The sequence below is a fragment of the Mugil cephalus genome, chromosome 9 (assembly GCF_022458985.1).
Source record: "Mugil cephalus isolate CIBA_MC_2020 chromosome 9, CIBA_Mcephalus_1.1, whole genome shotgun sequence".
Taxonomy (NCBI): domain Eukaryota; kingdom Metazoa; phylum Chordata; class Actinopteri; order Mugiliformes; family Mugilidae; genus Mugil; species Mugil cephalus.
This window is the reverse complement of record NC_061778.1, coordinates 1168908-1194621: the sequence shown is the minus strand read 5'-3', so window position 1 is coordinate 1194621 and position 25714 is coordinate 1168908. Positions and strand designations below refer to the sequence as shown.

The 25714-nt window shown below is 41.8% G+C and overlaps 1 protein-coding gene across 2 annotated transcripts; it reads right to left on the bottom strand.

Moving 5' to 3' along the window:
• Window positions 1-1595: 1595 nt before the first annotated feature.
• On the bottom strand, window positions 1596-25073 carry si:ch211-137a8.2 (uncharacterized protein LOC777613 homolog). 2 transcript variants are annotated; one of them, XM_047595106.1, is made up of 13 exons: window positions 24825-25073; window positions 12392-12634; window positions 11638-11788; window positions 10740-10922; window positions 10448-10582; window positions 9711-9905; window positions 9062-9191; window positions 8819-8986; window positions 8403-8491; window positions 6277-6528; window positions 3612-3788; window positions 3464-3528; window positions 1596-2933 (listed from the first exon to the last, which is right to left on the bottom strand). In XM_047595106.1, the coding sequence occupies exons 2-13, from the start codon at window positions 12610-12612 to the stop codon at window positions 2732-2734; spliced, it is 1968 nt and encodes a 655-aa protein (XP_047451062.1). In that variant the 5' UTR covers window positions 12613-12634; window positions 24825-25073; the 3' UTR covers window positions 1596-2731. The 2 variants fall into 2 exon arrangements, with proteins under 2 accessions (XP_047451062.1, XP_047451063.1); XM_047595107.1 differs by having other exon boundaries at window positions 12392-12630.
• Window positions 25074-25714: the final 641 nt, after the last annotated feature.

Genomic DNA, 25714 nt, shown 5'->3' with positions numbered 1-25714 from the left:
CACATCACTATCAGTCATCCCTCAGCCTCTCATCTCCATCTTTGGTTCCTCTTATACAGCTCAGGGTAAGTTTTACCACCAGGTTTTACTCGGGCCTCAAACATCCAGTTCCCTGATTCGCCGGCGCGTCCCAGTTTCTCGACCTTGCCCTCTTCTTCTTGCTCTTCTCTTGCATTCTTCTTCCTCGTCTCACGACCGTCTTGGGTTAAAAGTTCTGCTTGTGAATTCCTCGGCTAACATGAAATTATTTTCCCTCTAAGTGAATTTGAGGCGTTTTCTCAGCTGCGGGGGGAAAACAATCGCATCCATTCATGCGCCCTCCTCCCCTTCACCTCCGTCACATTTCTACGCACAAAGGGTGGAAAACATGCCCATGTTCATCGGAGCACGCACCGTCTTCACGGGACAATGCTGAGATTTAAAGCTGGAATGCGTCTTATCAAGGCAGATTCCACCAAACGCTGCAGCACAAAACAGACGTTTGATTCCCTGAGATTTTGAAGATAAATGGAAATATTTTATTTTTGTCCTGGGAGCTGAAGAATCTTTATTTTATTTTCTTACTGAGCAGATATCATGATAATCAGGTCTGCTGCTGGCACCATGAACAGATGGAGAGCTTTCATTAACTGGATGACACCACAAACACACAAACACCGAAGGAGAACGACTGCAGACAAATAATAAAAGAGTAGAAGTATCAGAGGAGTCATTCAGAGGACAACAAACATCCACTCATGAAGGAAGAGAAGAAATGTGAGAATTCACCCGTTCACCTGTTCAGACACGTCTGCTGTCAGTGACGTTTCCGTGGAGACCAAATACAACTCGATGTGATAATAAAATATCAATCACTGCAGAACTTAACTCATGAAGAGGAACATCACACCTACTGGAAACAGACAAAGAGAAGATGAAGAAGAAGAGGAAAGGGAAAGGAACAAGTATCTTCTCCTTCATCTTTATCTCCAGTCCTGAATGAGTCTTTTTTACCCCTTTCACAATGAAAATACCAGGTTGACCGAGGATTTTCAAACTCAGGTTAACCCACCTTTGGTGTGCGTTCACATAGCCACCAGCACCGGGTCTGACCTCCCACTGTGAGAGCTGTCATCATTACACATTTAAGAACACTACACTACGAGGTAAACTATGGACAGCATGGTCAGACCCATTCCTTTGTTCATCCCTTTAACGCTTTCAGTTTGTGATGACCTGAAGAATGGACTGGTCAAAAGACGTGTGATATTATGAATAAATCACTGTGTCCTGCACAGAGTCTGATATCTGCTGCTAAATCTCCTCTTCTCCTTGGATGCAGAGCAGCTCGTCTTACCAGTGCGCTGCCATGGTCATTAAAAAAGTGCGGGATATCACTATACAAGCTGTATATAAACACAGTCGCAAATGCATTCCCCAATCAGTGCAATTACCCAAATATGACATAGGACTAATTCACCTATGAGCTTCTATTAACGATCATGTGATTGTGTTTGACTGACAAAATGAATGAAAACATGTTTAAATTAGACTCCTTTCGCTTTTAAATGATGCATATCTGTTTTTATCATGGAAGGGAAAAGACTTAAAAACACTTTTAGTTTCATACAGTTTATTTTATTTATTCATCTATTCTAATGAAAACGTGAAATGTTAAATATGGCAGTTGATTTATCGAGCTCCTTTTTACTCCATTAAAGTGTCAAAAACATCATCACACATGTTCCCCTGAGAACCAAATCCAACACAAACCACAGACATGGTGAGAATCTCTTCAGTCTCAGACTCAGTAAAAATCTGTCAGATATTTACAGCAAAAAAAGGAACTTACAGCTTAATATTATTATTATATTTTCCATTTAATTCTTTACATACACTTTTATTGCATTATCTTAATTTCTTTAAAGATCAACTTGACTTATAGTATATTTAACAAAACGCATCCTCTGAACGTATAAATACAAGCGCTATCACTATGGGACAAGGAAGTTAGTGATTAAAATACTAATTTATACAGTTAGCTGCATTAGCATTAGCTACATTAGCATCACGGCTCTAGGTCTAAGAATAGTTCTTTTTTTTTTTTTTGAGGTTGTAACCAGATTCACAACTCTTCTCAGTTTTAGAGCGAACATTTAAACACCTCCAGCCACAGAGATAAGGCGCGGCCTGGAAAATAAGGCAGTTACATGTTTACTTATCATTTCCCTTTAAGATGCTGCAGTTTGTTAAAGGCTGTTTATGAAGAAGAAACCAGAAAGAGCGCAGTGATATGATCAAATGGATCTTATTATGATTATTATGATGCACCATTCACCAGTTATGACCAATAACTGCTCCAGTTCAGGTGCAGTTGGGAATTAAAGCATCTCTGCAGCCAGTGTTTAATGCTTTAATAACAGGAGCTTGTAAACGTCTTCTTTTAGCTGCCAACACATTTTGCACAAAGTTCTGATTTGTCGATACAGAGATGTCTATAGGCTTTTCTCTTAGATAATTAACTTTCTAATATAAATGTAAATGTGTTTTCTGGATGCAGCACAGAGAACTTCCTGAGCTAACAGCGGCTAAATGTTTAGTGCAGTTTAACCTTTAATAAACTGCCAGGTGAGAATATTCGCTCCTTCTATCTTCCTCCAGGCTTCTATCACATCTGAGTTTCTTTCCTGTGGTCTGACACGTCTGGTGGATGAGAGTCTCTGGCTGTTTTTTTTTTTTTTTTGTCATTTCTTCAGGTGGGTGGGGGTCCATTGACGTATCTCAGGGACACGTGGAAGCTTTGGTGCATCCTGTTGCTGCGGTGACACGGCGGCTCCACGACGACCCAGAAATAACAGGTCAGCAAGGCCAGAGCTGCAGCCAGGAGGAGGCAGAGGAGGGCTGGGGAGAAGGATGAGGGGGAGGAGGAGGAGGAGGGGGAGGAGATCCTGCCGCTGTGGAAGAGGAAGAGATGGAGACCTTTCAATAAAAATATCATCAGACACTGGAACTGAATGGTTGAGTTTGATCCTGTCAGGGGTTCTGCAGCTTAATGCAACTTAGGCATTGGCTGAATATTTTAATTACTGTAAATATGTGTGTGTGTGTGTGTGTGTGTGTGTGTGTGTGTGTGTGTGTATTCAATCAGAATTCACTTCGATACAAAACAGAAAACCAGTGGATGATGGAAGGTTACGGCTACGTCTGAGGCCTGTTCTGCTCTAAAATAAATTAATTATGATCATTTACTTTACAGGTTTACCATGATGATAACGACAAACTCCTTTTGAATAAAACCAACCACAAATAATAATATATTTATCTTATTTATATAAGATAAATATCAAAATCATAGTGTGAAGTTTCCCTGTAGAGTGTGGGGGTTTATTGTGGAGGAATTTAATTTTAAATTCCACTAAAAAGATTCTGTTTTTTTTTTTTTGAGTGAAACTAAACAGAAGCGCAGCTCTGAATGTTTCCTCACCTTAGCTCTGACAGATGATGAAGGTGATGATGATGAAGGTGATGCTCTGACGTCTCCTCTTCATCCTGAGGATCAGACGACCTCCGTTAACTCTTCAGCTCCTCATTAATTAAAATAAACATCCAATAAACCTGCAGCTCAGCCTCACCTGTAGCCGATAGCCATGCGTCATCCAATCAGAGGGGGTGTCTACTTCCAGGTCATGTGACGGTGGTGATGAAGATGAGGAGGAGGAGGCAGGAAGAGGCTGTGTGGCGTCATGGCAACGTGGGCTGATGTGGAGCTGAGGGAGCAGAGGGCTGACGTGGCTTCCAGACAGACGACACTGAAACAGGACAGAGAAGATATCGTCGTCATCAGAGAACAGACAAGATGGAAATCCTGGTTTTATCTGGTCTCAGTTTAATGTGTCACAACATCTACAACCGTTTCCCTTAATTATGCATCTTAGAAGAGGAAAAAGAGGAGGAGGAGGACAGGAAGAATAAGGGAAGCAGGAAACAAAAGAGAAGGAAGAAGAGGAAGAAGGAAAAGGGATAAAATGAAGAGGCAGGAAGAAGAAGAGGAAGAGGACGACTAATTTAATGGGACCTAACTGAGGTCTGATTCTCTGACTGTACTCTCACGTCTGGACTAACAAGTTTATTAATTAGTTTTTGGTTATAAACCTACACACTAACAACTAATCAAACTACAGATCCACACACAAACCTGAACAGTCAGAGGAAGAACAGAGACAAAGGAAAGAGGAAATCATGAGGAAGAAAGGGAAAAGAGGAAGTCGGAGAGTTTTTATCCTTTTTTTTTTATGGCGACAGTTAAAGTGCAGCCAGACTCACCACATAAATCAAGACTTTATGGATTCATTCTGAGGCCTGAGGATGGGACGGAGGAGGAGGAGGAGGAGGAGGAGGAAGAGGAGGAGAATAAATAGATGCTTTCAGCAGTAATGAGAGACAGAGAGGAAGTGAAGGCCAATGAAGTCAGATGGAGAGAGGACAGAGGACAGTTATTCAAGAATCCATCTTCACTTCAACCTGAGACGTTTTAAACGTGCGTCGTCTTTTACTGAGAGCTGCTGCGTTTAAAGACGACCGGGACAAATCAGCTCCGCACCGAACACATCTGAGTCTCAAGAGCTCAATTAGATTTGAGTGGAACCGATGACGGACTCGTTAGCGAAGCAGCTAGTCCAGAAACCAGGAAGCATGCAGACTGAATTTAAACCATCAACAGAGCGTCTGTTCCTCACAAATACCTCAACACGTATGTTCACTTCTCAGAGCAGCTACACAAGTTTAACACAACCTCAGCAGGATGGTTGATATGATGAGGAGGACAGAAGAGGAGAGAACAGGGTCACAACTAAGATGCAACCTTTCATTTTATAGTCGTTATTAATAGTTAAACAATCATTCATTTCACTTTTTATTTCTTTTTGTGTGTGTTTGAAACATCATTTTCACATATTTTGTATGATTGTGTCTCTGTCTGGTTTTTCTGTTGTTGTATTATCTTGGCTACATAGTAAATGAGGCCACTACCTCAATATACTTCAGAGTTTAAAATAAATAAATTACTCTGATGTCTTGTCTGTATGAAGCTGTGGTTTGAAATACGTTACTTTTTTTTAGGTTTACCAGAAACATCAGGGTGGATTTACACAAAGTATCTATATCAGACATCGGATTGAATTTTACTCAGTATCGTATCAGGAAGGAAATCGCTGGTATCAAACATCACTTCTGACAATAAGACACTGATTTTTTATTTATTGATTTTTTTTAAATGCATGCCAGGGAAACCCCCAAAAAGAAGATGAGGTCTCCCAAAAAAAATCAGACAGCCTTTAAATTAGGAAAAGAAATCAAGACAGAAAACAAAAGAAAGAATTATGACTTTTACAATGAGCATTTGTGAATTTAATTATGATAAATGTATTTTTTGCTTCTGCATGAGAATTAAATAAGTTGAATTAAAGGTCTCTGATTGGTGGGGATTCTAAACGTCCACCATCATAGTGTGGAAGAGGAGCAGAAATGATGATGGTCCCATGAACCGATCAGCGTCATTCTGTAATTTCTATACTTCCACACTGAGCCTAAAGGCCAGATGGCGGTTTTATGTGAGTGAACGTCTCAGGAGTCGGGTCAGGAGGTTTTTAACACAGACACGCCACAGATGATATTCATGTGATGCCATGTGCTGAAAGTTAACGCTGAGCTCCACCGGGAAACAGGATCAGAAAGAAGCTCAGAGGCTGAAGGACAGTCACTCAGGTTTTATTCTAGACTTTTACAATTGTCAAAACCTAAAAAAAACTGTTGAAAATAAACTGTCCTGCAGGCCAACGGTCTCCACCTGTTTATGGACCATAGCAAAGAACATAAATAATATTAACAAATGAAATGGCTTTAAAGAAGCTCTGCAGAGACGTTTGTTTCTAAAACACCTGCAGACTCTGATATGTTGGATAAAATAAATCTTATTATTTTAGTGCAGCTTTAACACCTGCTTATTTTTAATGAAATTCATAAAACGGAAGGAAATGTCTTTTTTTTATTATTATTATTATAATTATTTTTGCACTATATCCAGCAGAGGATGGAACCCAGCTGTGTTCCTCTTTAATATGGCTGTAGTGGAAATGTTTTCTGCAGGTATCCAAAAAAAATCTGCTTGGATGAAACGTCTCATTGCTTTTATTTCAAATTATTTTGGATAAACCACGACCTGGATGATTTTTAAACTCATATTTATGCTTTCATCAAGATTTAAAGCTAAAAGACTAAAGATTTCAGCAGTTTATGTACCTCCCGGTCAGTCTGCACCGCTCTGGAACAGGACGTCCTACTCTCCAGGGGGGCGGAGCTCTGGACTCTCAGCCACGCCTTCACGCGGCCGCCATCGAAGCCGACCGGCTCACCGTCCAGTCGGTCAGGAGTGGAGGTCATCCACTGGTCCAGAGCCGCCTCCTTCTCCTCCCCCTCCTCCTCCTCCTCCTGTCTGGTCTTACCCAGGGAGAAGAGGTCCCGCTGGGAGGGGTCAGGCCACCTGTCCAGACCCTGCAGAGAGATGAGAGGGAGAATCTGATGTGAAGTCTCCACCAGCTCAACTTTACATCATTCATCACCATGTGATCGTGTTGTTTTTAATTTGCAAAACTTGAAGAGGAAGTTTTGACACTGATAAACATCCTAAATGTCCTTGAATGCACCACGGAGAAGAGGCAAATTAAGTTGTAAAAAAAAAAAAAACAAGAACAGTTTCAGTGCAGAATCAGAATCTGAATTAACTGAGCTAAACCCTCCTCACTCAGAATTCATGCAGCATCCGAGTGCTCGGAGACGAGGTCACACGGTCTCAGATTTAATGAAGTACAACGGAGACGAGCCCCCGGGGAGGACGTAGGTCGCACCTTCACCACCACCACAAATAAAAAAAGAAAAGGATCCTGAGAGGACACGAGCTAACGTTGATGCTAATTCAGTTTTACATGCGTCTCTTTGATGTTGTTTATTTTCCTGTTGAGCTTCGGGTCATTGCACCGATCAGGCATAACATTATGACCACCTTCCTAATATTGTAATATTGTCGAGTGGATTTGGAGACCAGGTCAACACCTTGTGCTGTTCTTCATGTTTATTTTTGAGTTGTACCTAAAGTATTTTTGTGCATCCTGCTGGGGAGGGTCACTGCTATGGGGTGAGGTAACATCCACATGAATGAATGAATGAATGAATGAATGAATGAACGCCAGGTCTAAAAGTTTCCCATCAGAACACTGAATCATCACAAGACGGTCAGAGTTTTTTACTTGTGTTCTTTATCTGTGACGTCATCAGAGACTAGTCGGTGTCCACTTGACTTTCATCACAGAACAGTCTGACCTCGTGCAACCCTCACGAAACATAAATGCAGCTGCAGAAGAGGACACTTAAATTACCTCAAAATGTCTCTGACAATTTTCTGTCCCCTCTGTCTCTCTCTTTACTTCCCTCCTGATTCATTACGCTCCTCTGGTTTTTCCTCGTGTCTTTTTATTCCCTCCTCCTCTGCCCTCCTCTTCCTCTCACACGTCTACTCTGCTCAGTCTCGCCAAAATGAAAAAAAAAAAAAAAAAAGAGGGAAACTGTTGTGGCCGACAACATGCAGAGGTGCCAGATTCTGCAGGCGTCATCAATAAGTCAGTAGAGGAGGAGGTGAACTGTTGTAACCGGCTCGTAAAGCCCAATATTTTTGAGCTGGCTGCTGTATTGGAACATCAATGTCTCTGTCTGTGTGGGACAGAGACAGAGACAGACAGAGGGACGGATGAAGCCTCTGGGCCATGTAGCATCTGGGTCAGAGCAGAACAGAGAGGGGAGAGTGTACAATGGAATCAGAAGAAAACACCACATGCTCTTCTTCGAATTCAGGCCTCATGCAGCTCCTCTGGAAGCCACACGGCCTCATGAGCAAAAACTGGGTTTAATGACACAAACAAACCGAGAACCGTTTCTCCAGGACACACGAGGTCCGGACAGAGCAGCGCGCTGGGAGGACGTCGACAAGAAACACATGAGTTTCATCTTAATTTAGTCCAATGACCATAAATAACCAATTAAAATACCTGGTGCTCACTTGCCACTGCATTAGGTACACTAGTAAAGACTAATGTCCTGCAGCAAATCTAAACAACTCGTTTACTGTTCTTACACACTAGGACACATTCCTGCTCTAAACCTTGTCTTCATGGAGGTTCAGGTGTTCAGCTTTAGTCGGGATGTTGATTCAACCGAGTTTTAATTTTCTTTTTTAATTATTGAATTGAAGCTTGCTTCAAAATACATCATCATCTCCCCAAAGCACTCCATCCTCCACCATGAACAGCTGAACCTTATTTAGATTAGACTGCTGTACCTAATGTTCTGGCCAGTGAGTGGCTGCTGTTACTCACCACGTCTGCCTCCTGGTTTGTGACGTCCGAGTCAGAGTCGAAGGAGCTGAGGTAGCTCCACCTTTTCTGGCCGTCTCTGTGACCGAGACCTGCATGAAACAAAAGTTAAATCCTCATTTTGACAAGTCACAGGTCTCATTTTGAGATGTTTGCACAGAAAAGTGTTGAATCGTCATGAAAATGCTGCAGGAGATATGTTTGCATTTTGGTCTGTATTCATGCATCTTATTTCCCCTCAACAGTAAAATCAGAAAAGAAAAACAACGTTTCTTTCTCTCGTTGCTGCAGACGTCTTCCTCATGAGTTCATCTATCAAAGGTTGTAGCATTGAAGTGAAACAAAGAAATATAAACTGAACTATTAATGAGAAGGTTGTTAAAAACCTATTAAAGTATGATTTAAGTGTCTATTTTTACCTGTGCTGACGCTGAAATACGACGAGTCTGTTTCGTCACAGGAGACAGAATGTCCAATATCCACCGAGGGGTCCCACTCCAGGTGCTCGTGGGTGGGAGAGGACCGCGAGGGAGGAGGGGGAGGATGGCGCAGGGGTGAGGATGAAGGGTTAACCAACGGATGCAAATCTGAAAGGAAATAAAACGTTCAGAGTCTACGTCTACGTCTGACCTTCAGTTAAAACGTTTGAGGTGTTGATTTACCTCCAGAGGGGGTCGACTGTGCAGGGACGTCCAGGTGGTGTTTATCAAGCGCTCCCTCTTCGTCTGGAAGAGTCTCCGAGGGACAACCAGAGTCTGGGGCCTGGGACAGGATGCAGTCGTCCTCAAACACCTGCACCAAGAGGAGAAGACATCATTTTAAATTTATCATGATGAATCATTACAATAAACACTACAGCTAATCTGAGTCGAGCAGAGGAGGAGGAGGTTCCTCCTGAAAACGTTCTCTCACTGACTCCATCCACATGCAGAGAACGTCTCCCTCTGTTTGCAAGTTTAAGGTTTAATGTACAGGAATTTGTGAGTTGCATTAGGGGAAATGTATGCAGCTGTTTTTAAGAACTAAAGGAGAGGACACCTCTACCTCTGCTTTTCAGTTTGACCGCTGGCTTTAAAACCAAATGCAGAGCTGAATGCGAGGACAGAGTAAACGAGGCAGCGCTCCATAATTAAAAAACATGGAAAAAACCGTCAGTGGCTTCATAAATCGGCTGAAACATTTGAGCATGAAGCCCTGAAGCCTCAGAGGATGTGACCCCAGTTTGTTCTGCAGCATTTCCTCTCAGAGCTGGAGAACAGTTCTTTGCGTCCTCATGTATATTTACACCAGTGTGTGTCTGTGTGTGTGTACCAGTCTCATGCTGAGCAGCCTGGTGTGTGTTCGTGCTATGTTGTTGTAGACGTAGTTGCAGCGTTGCAGCAGCTCCTCCAGCCCGGTCTCCACCCACTGGGCGTCGCTGGGTTCGCTGTGTTGGATCAAGGCTTCGCCGCGCTGCAGCAGAGCGTTCACACGGCACGAGTTCTCGCACACGCAATCCTGGAACGACTGCACACAACGGAAAGAGGGACACACAATAAGATGAACACAACGTAGACATTATGCAGGAAAGTTGTTCTGGAGTCTCTCTGTTGGGAACCGATTCTGCTCCAGTCAGATGATCTGTCAGGAAGCAGGAAGAGCAGAGTAACAGTAGTCATCTGAGCACCACCTGAACCCCACCTGAGCCCCAGCTGAGCCCCACCTGAGCCCCACAGAGTTAATTTCATACTAAATTTCTCTGATTAGTTGGATGATGCTATATCATCCATATCAGTTATAACACGTCTATAATAAAATCCATGTTCTCTGACTCTGGTTAAGAATATAAACTGAAGCCCTATTTAAACAGGACTAGTTCTACCTGGAGACCTTTAGTAAAGTGTAATAATGTCAGACACCAGCTGTGCTTTAAATTCAACGCAAAATGGGACTAAAACTGACTAAATTTAAGCGGAACAGAGAGGGAGGTAAAGTCTCCAGGTAAAACCAACGCTCTGGTGTAAATAGTGCTGATGAGATGTAAATGCAACTGTTCAACAAACACACACCTGCAGCTGTCTGAGCTTTTCACAGGCGTTTCCTGTCAGGTGATCAACCGCCGTCAGACGAACGTCCATATCAGCCAACCACACGGCAAGCTCCTCCCTCTGGGCTTCAAACTCCTCCCACTCCGACACAAAGAGCTGAAGAGAGAAGTTCCTCAGGATAATTATTTCCCAGATCATCACACGACTCGTGACAGTTAGAAATGAACACGTTATCTGAGATCATCAGGGTCAGAGGAGCCTCTTCTTCTTGGTCTGTTAATTAAAACCAGGAGGAGTCTGTAATTATCAGGACCTGCAGTCGTCCAGTGATGGATTCCAGTTTGACGTTCACGTCGTCCCATCGTCGGCCGCACTCCCTCGTCGACGCCAGCAGCCGAGCTGCCATCGCGCCCTGAAACAACCGAGCCAGCGTCCGATTCTTCTGGGTCAGACTGTCCAGCTGGACGAGACGAGAAGCCGCCTCACGCCTCAGCCGCTGCACAAACACACACACAAACACACAAAGAAGGTCTGACAGGATCCACTCATCTACACATGCAACAACAACAACACACACTGAACACTGCCACGTTTAAAAGTTTTGGAGGGTTTGGGAGTTTATGGCAGCGTTGGAGGACCAGAACATTTGTGGAGTAGAGAACACAAGGTACGAGCTCCTCTCTCCACATGAACTCAGACAGAAAAATCTACTGACTCTAGGAAAAGATGAAAGATAAGATAGAAAGATAGAATTTTAATACTGAATATTAAAAGATCAGTATCGAATAGGAGACGAAATAATGTGATCGGGACCTCTATCTTAGGACATTTAGGAAACGAGGCTCAGCTTTAAGAATCAAACTTTAGTTAAACATTTCAGATAGAAGAGACTGTGACGCTGCCTGATAGAAACTTCATTCACTGTAAAACTGCATTAAAGGTTTAAAAAACATTGGGTTTTTTAACATTTAAAACTTCATCATCATTAAACCTAATGAATGGAAGCATCACTCCAGGGGCTGATAAATGGCATTCACACCAACAGTTACAAAATGGTGACATGTTGTGGGTTGAATCTCAGCACACTGATATATGATTAATTAACTTGGCTCCAGTCTTTATGTGTTTACAGGTTCTTTATCTGCTTCTGCTCCGTTACTTGGTGAGATTTTAATGATTAATAAAACCACAGTCGGTCTCGTTCTCCTCACCTCAAACTTCCTCAGTTCCTCCTTTGCTTCAGTGTATGTGATGTGGGCGGAGCTCTGGGAATCGACAGCCTGCTCAGCCAATCGCAGCCAAGCGTCCAGGTGGGCGTGTTCCTTCATGAACTGGTGCCAGAGAGACCACCTCCTCTCCAACCTGGAGACACAGAGGAGCAAACTGTAAGGAAACGGATTTTAGGTCATATAAGCCCCGCCCCTTCCATGTTAGTGGACGAGTCAAATTAAAACAATGAAGAACACATTAAACATTTTTCAATGTTAGCTATAAAAATAATGTAACAAGTGGAGTGTGGACAGGGAGTTTATTCTTATTATTAACAATTATAAATGTTCTAAAAGTAACTCAAGGTGTCAAAAAGCGTGAAGGTATAAAAGGTAGAATATTAAGTCAGACATGTAGTGAAGTAACCAGGAATAAAACACAGAGTCTCTTCATCCCATTTCTGTGAATGTGCCACATGAAACAGAGGTCATTTCTAAATCACATGACGTCCCCAGATAAAACTAGAATGAATGAACTTTCTTTTATTGGTCCGGGAAAAAGTTCAGATTGTAAGAAATGATAGAAGGGCTTGGGAAAAGCCACAAAACAAAAGCGCTGCCGCTTCCTCTGAATTATTGAGTTTGCCCTAAAGGCCAAAGTCAGAGCAGCATCCCTGCTCCAAAATACAGACATCAGACATGGTGACCTCCAACCATACAGGTCAGTTATCACAGTTTTTATTATCCAGACACTCACTCTCCCTGCGGGCCTCCATCTTGGCTCCAGCTGTCGTCCCCGCGCTGGTTTTCTTCTCCGTTCGGCTCCAGCGAAGTGGAGCTGAACACGAAGTGATACGGGGACGAGTCCTGGAGCAACTCCGAGTCTCTCACTTCATCTCCGGGCTCGGCATCACTCCCTTCGTCTGTGAGGATGCTGTCGCCGTGGCAACCTGAGGGGGACGGTCCTACACCGGGCATCCTGACATCACGTGACGTCTACCTGACGGGGGAAAGTTCACATAAACATTAAAGAATATTAAATGAAGATCAGCAAACATCCAGTCTGCTCCGTGGTTTAACCTCTGAGACCCCACGTCCTCATACGAGGACATTAAGTTTTAGGTTCGTTGAAGCTTATTCTGCTTCATTTAAACTTTTATCCTCTCAACTATTTACTCTCAACTTTACTTTAATAGCGGATTCATTCTGCAGCTGATCACAGAAAAGTGGAGCAGGTACAAAACCTCATCAAATTTTACAGTTTTAACTTTTTTTATTTATGCTTATTAACTGTTCTCGTTTAATATTACAGGTAAATTCTATCAACAGTAACGAGCTATAAGTTTGCTAATTATCAAGAACTTCAATGAGGACGTTGGGACTTCGTTATTTGCGATTCAGCTTTCGCACAACAACATTCAGACATGAGAATTAACAGTTTATTTTGTTAAATACTGGTGACTTTATTATAATATTGAGTGAAATAATCCCAGTGTCCACACATAAGGACATCATTATTTTTCCAAAAATTACTTCCGGTTCAAAGACGTTTCTTTAGTTTTTATAGTTCTTACGTCCTAATAATCCCAAATGAAGAGAAAAGGAGAAATTAAAAATGCAAAACAAACAACAGCTCAGGTCTCAGGAGGATAAATCCTCCGCACAAACTCACACACACAGACACACACAAACTCACACAGACACACACACACACACACACACAGACACACACACAGGTGGAAGCAGTGATTCATTATTATCATCTCCACAAGGTCCCAACACACACCTGAAGCCAGAGAAACTCTGGGTTCCTGCTTATTCATGAGTCTCTGTGGATCTTTATGGAGCTGCTCTGAATGAGTGGAGAGGCAGAGGCAGATTTATGTTCGTGAAAGGCAGAGACAAATTTACACAGCACAATGTGTGTTTAATTATCTCCTGATTTACAGACACAGCAGCTGATTCTACACCAGAGTCCTGTGACCGACAACCAGACGGCTCCGGGTTCCTCTAAGGTTTTATTTGTTAAAGAAAAAACAATGAAATGTGATTAGTGCCGACATAAATTCACTGTTTGTCCACTTACATGCGATTTCTCATTTTAAATTTGAATAAACAATTAAACATACAGTGACTCATCAATCTGTATTAAATTAAATACTTGATTATTTATTTGTTGTTTTTCTTTCTTTCTAATGTTTTTATTTTGGTGACAGATGAAAAAGGGTAGACATCAGTTTTAGCTTCCACCTACACCTTTTTACGGTTCCATTTAGCTGTATGTTGTCTGTACTGTATGTGTGTAGAAATAGATGGTGTACCAAAAATAAATGAAGGTGTGTCTGATTAATCTGTAATGAACTAAAATATCTTCTAGATCAGAGACTAGAAACCGCCCTGATAGTAATGACATCGTTCTGACCTCATCAACCCCTGGACCAGACCTGGACCAGACCTGGACCAGACCTGGACCAGACCTGGACCAGACCTGGACCCAGAGTTCCTAGAAACACCACAGAGCTCACATGTTCTCCAAAGGTTCTAGTGACACAGAACCAGGTCCACTCTCCATCTGGACATTAGGATCAAACCAAAGAACCCAAAGTTCCTCCACGTTGGGTTTTTACCTCTTAAAGTGAATCTGGCTCCAAAATGCTACTGATTCACTACAGGAGGCAACGTTCACACAATTCAACCTTTGGACATTTTATTTCTCCTGGACGTCATCAGGCAAGTTCAATATTTCCATGGATTCTATAACGTATAACGCACATTTTAAAATCCATGAAAATAGTGACGTCCTGTGGTGTTGTGGAGTGTTGGTGCAGATAGTTTCTAGTTTCTGTGGCACCAGGTTTGTCAGGGTGAAGGGGTTAAGATGTTTTCTGTATAACTAGGACTAAACACACTGGGGCTGTAATTACCAGCTGACTCTGTCATCGATTAGTCTGTTGATTATTTTTTAATTACAAAACAGTTTAGTCATTTCCAGCGGCTGAACCTTTATTTTTATTCGAGTCCAAATCAAATTCACTTAAAAAAATAAATTAAAAAAAAAAACCTTTTGAGAGTCTTAACTAAAAACCTTCCTTAACTCTCTCTATCGATCATCTAATGAATTAATCGATTAATCGCTGTAGCGCTAGGCCAGACAAACTAAAATGTGGATGCGCATCGTTTTCCTCAGTGAAACAGTGTTTTCTGATTTAGCCTGAGGTCACTGGGTTCAGAGGAGAAATGAGACTGTGAGGACGCTGCAGGAAAAACTAATTAAGGAGCAAGATTAGAAAATAAGAGACGGCTCCTCTACTGCACCTGAGAAAAAACTATCACTGATTTAAAAAAAAAAAAAAAAAAAACCTGCAGAGATAAATCTGTAAACAAACTGAAACGAACAAGACATCTAAATAAGATGCACACAAATCTGCATGTCCAGCAGGAGAAGGTTTAGCAGGTAAATGTAATAAATGTATCGTGGCATCAAATTACCTAAAGCATACTGTCAGAGAGCAGCACAGGAGTATTTCAAGCTGACGGTAGACACATCGGTCTGAGCCCAGTGGTCTGAGGTAAATGCAGACGAACTGCCACTGTCTCATGAAAAGAGTTGAGTGGTTCTCCTGCAGTGATTTCACAGCTCAGCGAACCTGGAGTTCACCTAATGAACACAAACTACCTGTCCAGCCTGTGCTTAGTGAATATTTCTCCTTTAAAGACTCTTTTAGGAAGTTTTTATGCATTTTTAGTTCAGCTCATTAGTGTGTGTCCTCCCGTAGTTATGAACAGATTTCCTGGCATGCTAATCAATATATCTTACACATTTATCATTTAACCTCATGCTTCCTTACTCACACCCTTCCCTGTTCTCCACAACCCATCGTCTCCTCTGGACCCCAACGCCTCAAATTGCCATAAATTTCCTCTTTCTTCTTCATTTTCTTTCTCCTTTCAGAAACCGGTCACTTCAGAGAAGCTGTGTGTGTCCACCTGAGAACTTGAGTCAGACCCAGACTCATAAATCAAACGCTTCCTTTCACTCGACAGGAGGATGATCCGGCCAAGGCCTCATGGTCCAGACTCCCAGACCAGAACCGTGGAGTCATGAGGCCACGACTTCAGCCCTGAACCAACCCTCAGAGTGGGTTTCACGGTCTGTGACTCTTCAGTCTGCATCATGTCCAACATCTTTATTTATTCTCCTTAGAGGTGGACTTTTAATTAAGGGTTTAATTCATGAATATGATGGAAGTCTCATCTGCACCACATGTGTGCGATGGCAAAGTCCTGACCTTCATCTAGTAGAAATGTTGGAGCATCAGCTGATGAGAGGAAACCACCAACATCTCACAACTCAGCTGGTTCTGTTCTGAATGGGATCAGATTAGACCCTGATCAGCTGTTACACAAACATTTAGTCTGAAGGACTCACAGACTCACACACTGGTCAGCTTTGTTGAGTAGATGTCGTTTAACGTGACCCAAAACTCGCTGTGTGTTCACTCTGCTTAAAGGAATGAGGTCAAACATGTTCCATTCCACCTCCAGATGCAGACTTAGATCAGATCACATCCCAGACGTCTCATATCTGTACTTAAGGTCAGATGTTTTAACAAGTTAATGCAAAGGAATCATGAAAGCTCCTCCTCCTCCTCCTCCTGATTCTAGTTGAATGAATCTTCTTCTTACTACTTCGCCTAAAAATAAAGACAGTTTTCCCCACTGAGCTGAGAGTGTGAATGAAGCGTTGTTATGAGGTTTTCACAGAAAGAGCAAAAGCATCTGTATCTGTCGATGAGTCACCACCTGCCTGCAGCTCGACACACACACACACACACACACACACACACACACACACACACACACACACACACACACACACACACACACAGTTTATCTACAAACCTACATTCTTACATTAAACTTGCATCACTCCATTAACTGTGGATTGAAGGCCAGAAACCTTATAGCCAAATATGCACCCTAATGTGTGTGTGTGTGTGTGTGTGTGTGTGTGTGTGTGTGTGTGTATGTGTGTGTGCGTGTGTGTGTGTGTGTGTGTGTGTGTTTATTTCTGCAGAACCTTTCAGAACAAGTGAATGTCATAACAAAAATATAAAACTGATAAAATATAAAAACACACTAGGGTATAAGATCATTAAAAACAGAATGAAACAAAATGCAGAATAGAAATATCGACACACTGTGCACATACGTATGTATTTGTGTGTCTTTAATTGGCCCCTGGGGATAAACAAACAAATAAATACATAAATATCTTCAGTCCAGGTATAAAACCTGGAAACTCGGAGCTGGAAGTAGTTGGAAACGAGCCTGTGCTGGTTTCTCTCGTCATAACCTGAGCAATAAACGAACAAAACTGACTTTATTATGTCGGTGAAACACAAATGAATCCTATTTGTGTTTGTTTTCCTGCCTTTGAATGAACCGTGGATCAGTCTGGTAGTTTTCCATCATTTGAATATGACACACAAACAGTTTTATTTGCATTGCGTACGAGTACGACTGTTCACAGTCAAACATGAGGAACCACGAGGAACCATGGAGCCAAGTTTCCTCCCTCCTTTTTTCTTCCTCATTTTCTTTCTGTCCTCTTCTTCTTCTTCTCCATCCTCCTCCTTATTCCATTTCTCCCTCTTCCTCCTCTTTGTTCTCCTCCTTTTTTCACTCCTCATAATCCGGCATTGTTCTTCTTCTTCTCATCCTCCTCCTTCATCTTCCTCCTTATTCTCATTCTTCTTCCCTTTGTTCAATTTCCTCATGCGTTCTCATCCTCCTCTTCTTCCTCCTCTCTCCTCCTCCTTTTTCCTCCTCTTCTACCTTGTTCTGCTTCTCCCCTCATCCTCCTTCGTCTTCTTCACTACAGTACCAGTTCTGTCTTATTGCTCCTGTTAAGCTCAGATAGTTTTTTTTAGTAAAGGTCTGATTCAAAGTTACTTTGTATTGTCAGATTTCTCTCCATCAGGTAAAACTCGTCTCCTCTTTTAAGACTCATCCCGGCTGAGATGACGAGGATATCACCTCCACCGCGTCCCTGCGTCCAGATACGAGGACAATTCCTCCTCTTAGGATTAAGGAAGTGGCTTCTGTTGAACCTGACACTGATATGGAGCCGAGGAGGAGGATTAACGCCGGGATGAGGGGGCGGAGCTTCATCACAGCTTTATTAGCTCGCTGCTAATAGAAGTGGAGTCAAGCAATTACACGTTCGTGATGAAGTCAGCTGTGAAGGTGAAAGAGGTGAAAGGAGGCGAGTTCATGGCATCACAGCGTGATGATGTCCCCACAGAGACCTGAGGAGGAGGAGGAGCAGGAGGAGGAGGAGCAGGAGGAGGAGGAGGAGGAGCAGGAGGAGGAGGAGGAGGAGCAGGAGGACATTTATGGGATGAAAATGACACCACATCCAGAAAATGAGAAGCCCTGAGGTGGAAGGAGTTTACATGAAGTCATATTGGCTAAAATGTTCAGGTTTCTTGGCGGCGCAGGAGAAACGCTTTATATGTGGACGGATTTAAAAACAAGCTCTATTTTTATTTGATTGTAGTGAAGCAGCTAAAGACTCCTTCCTGGTCACTTTACATGTTTTGTTCGTGTGTTTTATTTCATTTTGAATTAATAAAATATTATTAATTTGATGTTTATTTTATTCATCTTTCAATTTCTGTCTTTTGATTGTGCAAACTCTTAAAAGTGTCAACAGATTATTGATGGTTAATCATCTGCCCATTAATGATGATGGTGACGTCATTTATTTTGTCTTTTATTTTATTATGTTTCTTATTTTCCAAATATATATTATCACATGAACATGAATAAATTATGTAGAAATGTCAGAAAGATAAGAGCATGATTCAGATTAATAAAGATTTTATGTTTTAACTTAATTTAAAGAGTAAGAATGAGGTGAAGGAGGTAAAAGAGGAAGAACGAGGAGGAAGAAGGACAAATAAGAAGACGACGGAGGTAAAACAGTAGAAGAAGAAGAATTGATAGAGTAGAAGAAGATGACCAACGTTGCAATGAGAAAAAAAAACTTGATATTTAAAGTGTCACCTTTTCGTCTTTGTCCCTCTGACACATTTTTGCCTCTTTCCTCATCCCCCTCTTTCTCCCCCATCCTCCCCCTTTCTGCCCCTTCCTGCCCCCAGAGTCTTTCTATTGTCTCCCCAGGACAAAAGCGTCCCGGCAGTGGGACAAACAGCCTCTCTGTCGTCCTCAGAGAGACGCAGGGATTATGTGGTCGAGGTGGGAGAGGACGAAACAGAAAACGAGACCATGAGAACATGTGGAAGGTGTAGAGTTCACAAATCCTCCCTGAAATAACCGAGGGAAAGGAGATAAAGTCAGAGTCTCCACAGTTTCTCTGCTGTAGAGCTGTGATATTATCTTATACAAGATAATGCTAACTGCTATCGTAGCGTTTCATTTCATTATTCCCAAAAAGACGACATGAGCATGTGGGCTGAAATATAACAGCGTTACTTAGCTGATATGTTTGTCTAAACCAGGTAACATTAGCCCCTTAATTAGCCTATTTAACATAATAATGCTACGTGCTATATATTAGCACCTACTGATGCAAAAACAGGATAATATGAGCCATAGCACAAACAAACTAATATTAGCCTAAACAAGATGTTAGCCACTTAATTAGCCTAAACCAGGTAATGTTAGTCACTTACTTAGCCTATATAACATAATAGTGTTAGCTGCTAGCGATGCTAAAACAGGATAACATTAGCTATAGCACAAACTAACTAACTGCTATGATAATATCAGCTATTTCGTTAGCCCAAAAACAGATACCATAGTGTAGGCTGAAATATGATGTTAGCCTTAAACAAGATAATGTTAATTAACCCAAAAGATAATGCAGGTAGCTATGTTTGCACAATCAATGTAACATTAGCCTAAACAAAATAACACAGGCGACTAATGTTAGCCATTTACTATAGCTTCAAAAACATAAAAATTTAGCCTAAAAACAAACAAAAAAAAACTATCCATAGCCAGAGAAAGATAACTTTAGAGACTACGTTAGCCTGAACAACACGTTAGCCAGATAATTAGCCTTAAAAAGCTTATGTTAACAGTTACGTTAGCCTAAAACTGACAAGATCATGTGAAAAGTTATGTTAGCACAAAGAATCCAAAGCTTAAACACTATGATCAGTCACTTATTTAACATAACGGTAGCAGAGCAAAGACAAATTAAACAACTATGTTAGCATAAACAAGATTTACTGGTGTTCCTAATAAACTGGCAAAGAGCAGCGTGGGTTCATTGTGCTGTTTGTGGTGTGAACCAGAAGGAAGCTGATCCAGGTTGGAAACAGAAACTATTTCACATCAACAGGAACATGAAACTCTCTGCAGGACGTTACTGTTTCAGTGAAACATGAACTGGTTCCAACAAAACCAGAGAATTCATTCATGACTAAAGAGCACGGAAAGAACGGACACATTCACGTCACATTTTTGTGACCAGACCCTAAAACATCAACAACACACTCCCTGGCTCCTACATTAAAACCCTGAAAGATTCCCATTAAATCAGCAGCTGATTAGTCAAAGCACATCAGACACATGTGACGTTTGAATTCAGGGCTCTGAAAATGAAATTCCTTTAAGGTGTCTTTTTTTCTCGTGCACAGATCTTAATCTCATGACCCAAATACGTTTCTCTGCAGATTTGAATGTTAAAGTAACTAAGCTGGAAGTTTGGGATGAGCAGAGAGGATCAGTGAGAGCGGAGGACAGTGGGGCGCTAAATTAAAATGACTCAAATGTCTTTGAACATCATCTCACAGCTCAGTGCTGTTTCCTGCTTCTCCAGTAAAATGATTCACACGCGTTTCATCGATGGATGGATGGATTTTCTTAATGGATTTAGCACATTTAGTTTCCAGGAGGCTGTTTTAGAGGAACAATTTTAGTTTAATAAAAGCAATAAATGCTCAGTTCCAGACCAGGAAAATAATATGTGACTTTATTTACTTTTATAATTATTTTCTTTGTTTGTGGGTTTAATGATTTACAATAAATGTATTATTGCTTTAATTTAATTATTTCTATTTTATCTTTTTAAACAAACTGAAAATTATAAAACAAATATTACTTTTATTTAATTTTATTTTCTTTGCTGATGGGTTTACTAAACTACACTAAGTTTATTATTGCCATTATATTTATATTATATTTATTATTTTATTTTATTTTTAAACAAATTGACTTTTAAAATTTTTAATTTATTTATTTTATCATTATGGAATTTACTGAAGTAGACATTTATTATAATTATTATTATTGTCAGGATTATTCAGAACCACGTTCGATCTCACTGCATTGAAGCAGCAGAGAAACAGCTGAGCTGGTCCTGAAGCTGAACACACACCGATCCGTCTTGTGCTGCAGGTGTTTTTCTTTGAACTTCCCCGCACACTCGACAGCGTTTTATCTCCTCAGACCTGCAGCGCTAATCTCAGCCGAACCCTGGGAGTGGAGGAAGTCAGGCCGGCCCCGAGTGACCCCGTGCTGGAAGCTAACAGCCACCATAAAGCTGAAGGAAACAGTCTGTTTAATGGTGTGATAACATTATGTGGTGTTACGGCCATCGGAGGGGACATTAGCCTGCAGATGTTAGCTAGCTGCCTGGAGGGGGGGGGGGCTTGGGATCATAATGAAGGTAATCCAAGTCTTAATGAAACTCAGCAACTCTACATAATAAAACATTACAAACAACTTAGAGTCTCTTTAAACACTCAGCTCTTCCTCTTCCTGCCGGGACACCACATTCATCTTAACGCGAATAAAGACAGGAAGCGTCCACTACCAAGCGCCGTCTAAAACAAATGATAAATATTTATCCTTAAACATATTCCAGACTTCTGGGCAGAAAGAGAGACGATAAGACGCACATGTGCCCAGTTAAACGAACGCACATCAAAGCTTTATTTTGCTATAAAAAATTTATAGTTGCTACCGTGTTAACAGCTTTATGGTCTTTGTTTTATTGTCGTAAGAAGGAAAACGTGGCGCTGCCCCTTTAAGAAGGACGGTTTTCTCGGGCTGAGACACTGAAATGAGGACGTGCTGCAATAAAAACTGGGAAAAGTAGAAGGTTTGTCTTTCTTTGCAACTCATGCACCAATCAACAGGCTGCAGCAGTGACAAGTTCTTCATGTGCATCACGTCAAATTCAACACAACACAGGAGGTGGGAACGGGGTCAAAGTGATTTCCCAACACCACCGACACCACCACCACCACCTCTGCAGTAACTCTAACCTGTGACCAGCTGACATGTGATACGTGACACAGTTACAGTGAGACAGCTGCAGGTCATCTCACCTGAGCTCAGTGACATCATCCAGGTGTCAGGGACGCTGGAACCCTCCAATCAGAGTCCACACGGGACGTAAACGAGTGGACCAAGAAAAAGATCCAGACCCAGGATTAATACTGCAGAGCATGGAAGAGTCATGTCTCCTGGTTCTCTACCCAACAGCTGGATCAGAACCACCAACAGATGTTCGCTGACTTGTGCACAAAAATATCATCGACAACAGTTGAACTTTTTGAATTTGTGAAGATCAACAATGTCCCCTTTGTTCCCCTATGGCGATTCAGTCACAGCTCAGACACAGGTCATTCTGGGATAATTATTAAGTCAATTGTTATTTATTGCAGCTTTTTAGAGCTCAACAAAACCCCAAAGATTTACAGGGAATCTTCACATCTGGGAAACAACGACCTGGTTATTATCTGGTCAATTAGATCCAGTTTTTTTGTTTGTTTGTTTTTTGGATTTTTCAGAAAGTTTCAAACTCATACAGCAAATCAATAAACTGGGAAACTTTGTGAACATATCATTTTATCAGAAGACTTTCAAAAACATCATGAAAGCCTTCAGAGCTTATAGGTTCATGCAGATTTCAAACAATATCTCTTTACTTTGCAGTTCTGAATTGTGTCTCACATGTTCCACCTTTTCATTTTCCGTGTTTGTTTTCTTAATGTGGTTGAGGTTAATCTCAGGGATTAAGGTTTGTTTGTTGGGACAGACACATTTAGCGGAGGCTGAGGCGTGGCCGCGGATCAACCCAGACCGGCCTGAGTGTTGTTGTGGTGTCGCTGGGCGGAGGAAGTGTTTCACCATCACGGCCGTGAAGCTCAGAGAAAACAGACCTGGAGACGTGAGCGGAGTCGGCTCCGTCTAACAATGTGTTGATGAGATGAGCTGGATTAAAACCACAGACAAGAGCTCTAATAGTACTTAACATACCATGACACATCCAAGGGAAACTAACAACAACAGCACGAAGCCACGTCAGGTCTGAATGTTTAAGGTGACTGGAAAATATTTTGAGACATAAATCTCCTTCCTTATATTACTAATGAGCCAGATATTCACTAGATATTTCTATATTGTAAATTATGATTCAGTGCAAATAATCCACCTTCTTTACACGGAACAGTGGATAATCTGAATGAAACCAAAAGAGAGCAGCCTCCCTGAAGGTAGAAAAGCACAAACATCTGACGTCCAGTCAATTCATCATTTACTGTCACTTTAAAGTGGCCATCATCAGAATCTATTTATTTATTTTTATATATGTAAAAATGACTCAAAACATCAGCAGATTTTCAGTCAAACCATCTAAATCATCAGTGTTAAAGTCTGTGAATCTTTGTGACTAAATGTTTGTGTAACAGCTGATCAGGATCTAATCTGATCCCACTCAGATCAGAACCAGTTGAGTTGTGAGATGTTGGTGGTTTCCTCTCATCAGCTGATGCTCCAACATTTCTACTGGATGAAGGTCAGGACTTTGACTTGTTCCTAAACATTCATCTGGTTCTTCTGGAGAACCACTGGTGTTCTTGGGCTCCTTGTCTTCCTCCATGACCCAGTTTCTCTTCACATTCAGCTCATGACTCATGTCCTGACATTTTCTTTCAGAGTTCACTGGTAGAATTCACAGTTCATTGGTCCATCAATGATGAGCAGATGCAGCAGAACAGGCCCAAACCAGGACATTAGCGCCCCCATGTTCATGGAGGGATGAGGTTCTGATGCTGGAATGCAGTGTTGGTTCATCTCCAAACATTTAAACCAAACTATTCTACTCTGGTCTCATCTGTCCACTAAACATTGTCCCACATGTTCTTTGTGGACAGAGAGCAGTGTCTTTGGTTGTTGAGTGGATTCATCAACATGAACATCAGCCAATGTGAGAGAGGCCTTTAGCTGCTTAGAAGTTCCCCTGGGTTCCTCTGGTTCCTCTCCCACTATGATGGAGTGATGTTTGTTGGTGGACCACTCCTGTGGAGGGGAACAGTCGTCTTCAATCTGTCTGACTCTCTGTGGATTATTTGTGGCTTCCAGACTCTTTACAGATGGTTGTGGAACCTTTTCCAGCCTGATGAGCAACAACAACTCTTTTTCTGAGCTCCTCACAAATAGTTTGTCCTGTCAAACTGTCTGATGGTGGATTGTTTGTGGATTTCTTACTTTAACTCCTCTCTGGTGTCATATCGACTCATTTTCCTGAATAAACATCATCTTTTTTTTATGCAGAAATGTAGAACTTTGCACTGACTGTGTACACACTGAACAATCAGTTTTTTACACAGGGTGTATTTTCTCAACAAAGACTCAGTTGTGTACTGACATTCATTCATTATTTTTAAGACAAGATTAATATTTTAAAGTGACCCCTCCGCCACTAGAACACCATGCATTATATCTGTCGCTGCAACCATGGCAACAGAGGGGCATTAGCCCACCAGACTCACACAGATACAAACACACACTCAGGTAAACTCGTGTCCTGAGGCCACAGAGGACACTGGATACACCCCTCAGTCAATGAAAGACTCTCCCTCTCACACACAGGCGCGTGCAAACACAAACACACAGAAACCGGTTCTTACAGCTACACACGGTGGAAATTATCCCGAGCACAGTCCCGCATTATCTGCATGTTTCCTGAACAGGTTCAAAATAACACACAGGGAGTTTCGGTGGAGCAAACACCCGAAACTGGTAAATAACAAACCGCACTAGACAACAAACAGGGACGTGGACGATGAGGAGTCCACTCTGTGCGTAAAGAACGATTAAAGAGCCCGCGGAGAAGATTAATTAACGATGAATGATGTTTAACTTACCCGCCGGTGGATGAGCTCATCTCAGGAAACGTGGAAGCAAAGTCCGATGTGGAGGAAAGAAACAATAATAAAGATAATAATTTAACTCTCAAACTGACTCCAGGGGCTCGGATGAGGTTTGGAATCAGTTGATGAGATAAAAGTCATCAGCGGACGTGAGCGTTGTGGTTTTCAGCAGCAGGAAGAAACGAGCTCCAGGTAACCCGAGCCTACCTGCTGCAGGTAGCTCACAAGCCCCGCCCCCTGTGAACCTGCTCACACACACACACACCTGCAGATGATGACCTGCATCTCACCACGTCTCACCTGGAAACACACCCCCCTCCGGAATGAAACACTTCACAACTTTTACTTCCTTCTTGAACTATTTAATGTATTTAATCAGCTCCGCCTCCTGGTTAATAATAATAAAGGAAGTGAAAAGCAAGACTCGGCTTTTGTGACCAGGAGCAAATAAAACTTTTGAATTATATGTAAAATACACTGTGCAAACCTCCAACGCCTCCTAATGCAACTTTCAAATAATACATCTGGTTAATTATTAACTTTATTCCAAAGAAATCTGCAGGAAAAAAAATCAGGATTCACATATGATTTAAATGTGAAATGAAGGACAGATACTATCTTCAGCCTGATCTCCAACCAGCGGCCTGAAAGCTGCAGACATGACTCCTGTAGTGAGTGACTGGACCTGCAGTTCACTTCATTACACTGTGACTGTATCTGAACATGGACGAACCCTCCTCCTTCCTCCTTTGAAGCGCTGCGTCTCTGGACGTCTCCATTTTGGCCGTGGAAGAAGCCACGCCCCCAAATCCTGCAGAGCTCAAAGCATTGAAATAATTTAAATAGTTTAGAGCCCTGAGCTGCGCTGCCACCAGGCAGCTTCG

What these genes read in the sequence shown, in the direction of transcription:
- si:ch211-137a8.2 (XM_047595106.1), bottom strand. Translation starts at nt 12,612, where the DNA reads ATGCCCGGTGTAGGACCGTCCCCCTCAGGTTGCCACGGCGACAGCATC. An exon ending in AAAAGCTCAGACAGCTGCAG is followed by an intron (nt 9,906 to 10,447) that starts GTGTGTGTTTGT and finishes CGTTGTGTGCAG; the next exon opens with TCGTTCCAGGATTGCGTGTG. An exon ending in GTATTTCAGCGTCAGCACAG is followed by an intron (nt 8,492 to 8,818) that starts GTAAAAATAGAC and finishes TGTTTCATGCAG; the next exon opens with GTCTCGGTCACAGAGACGGC.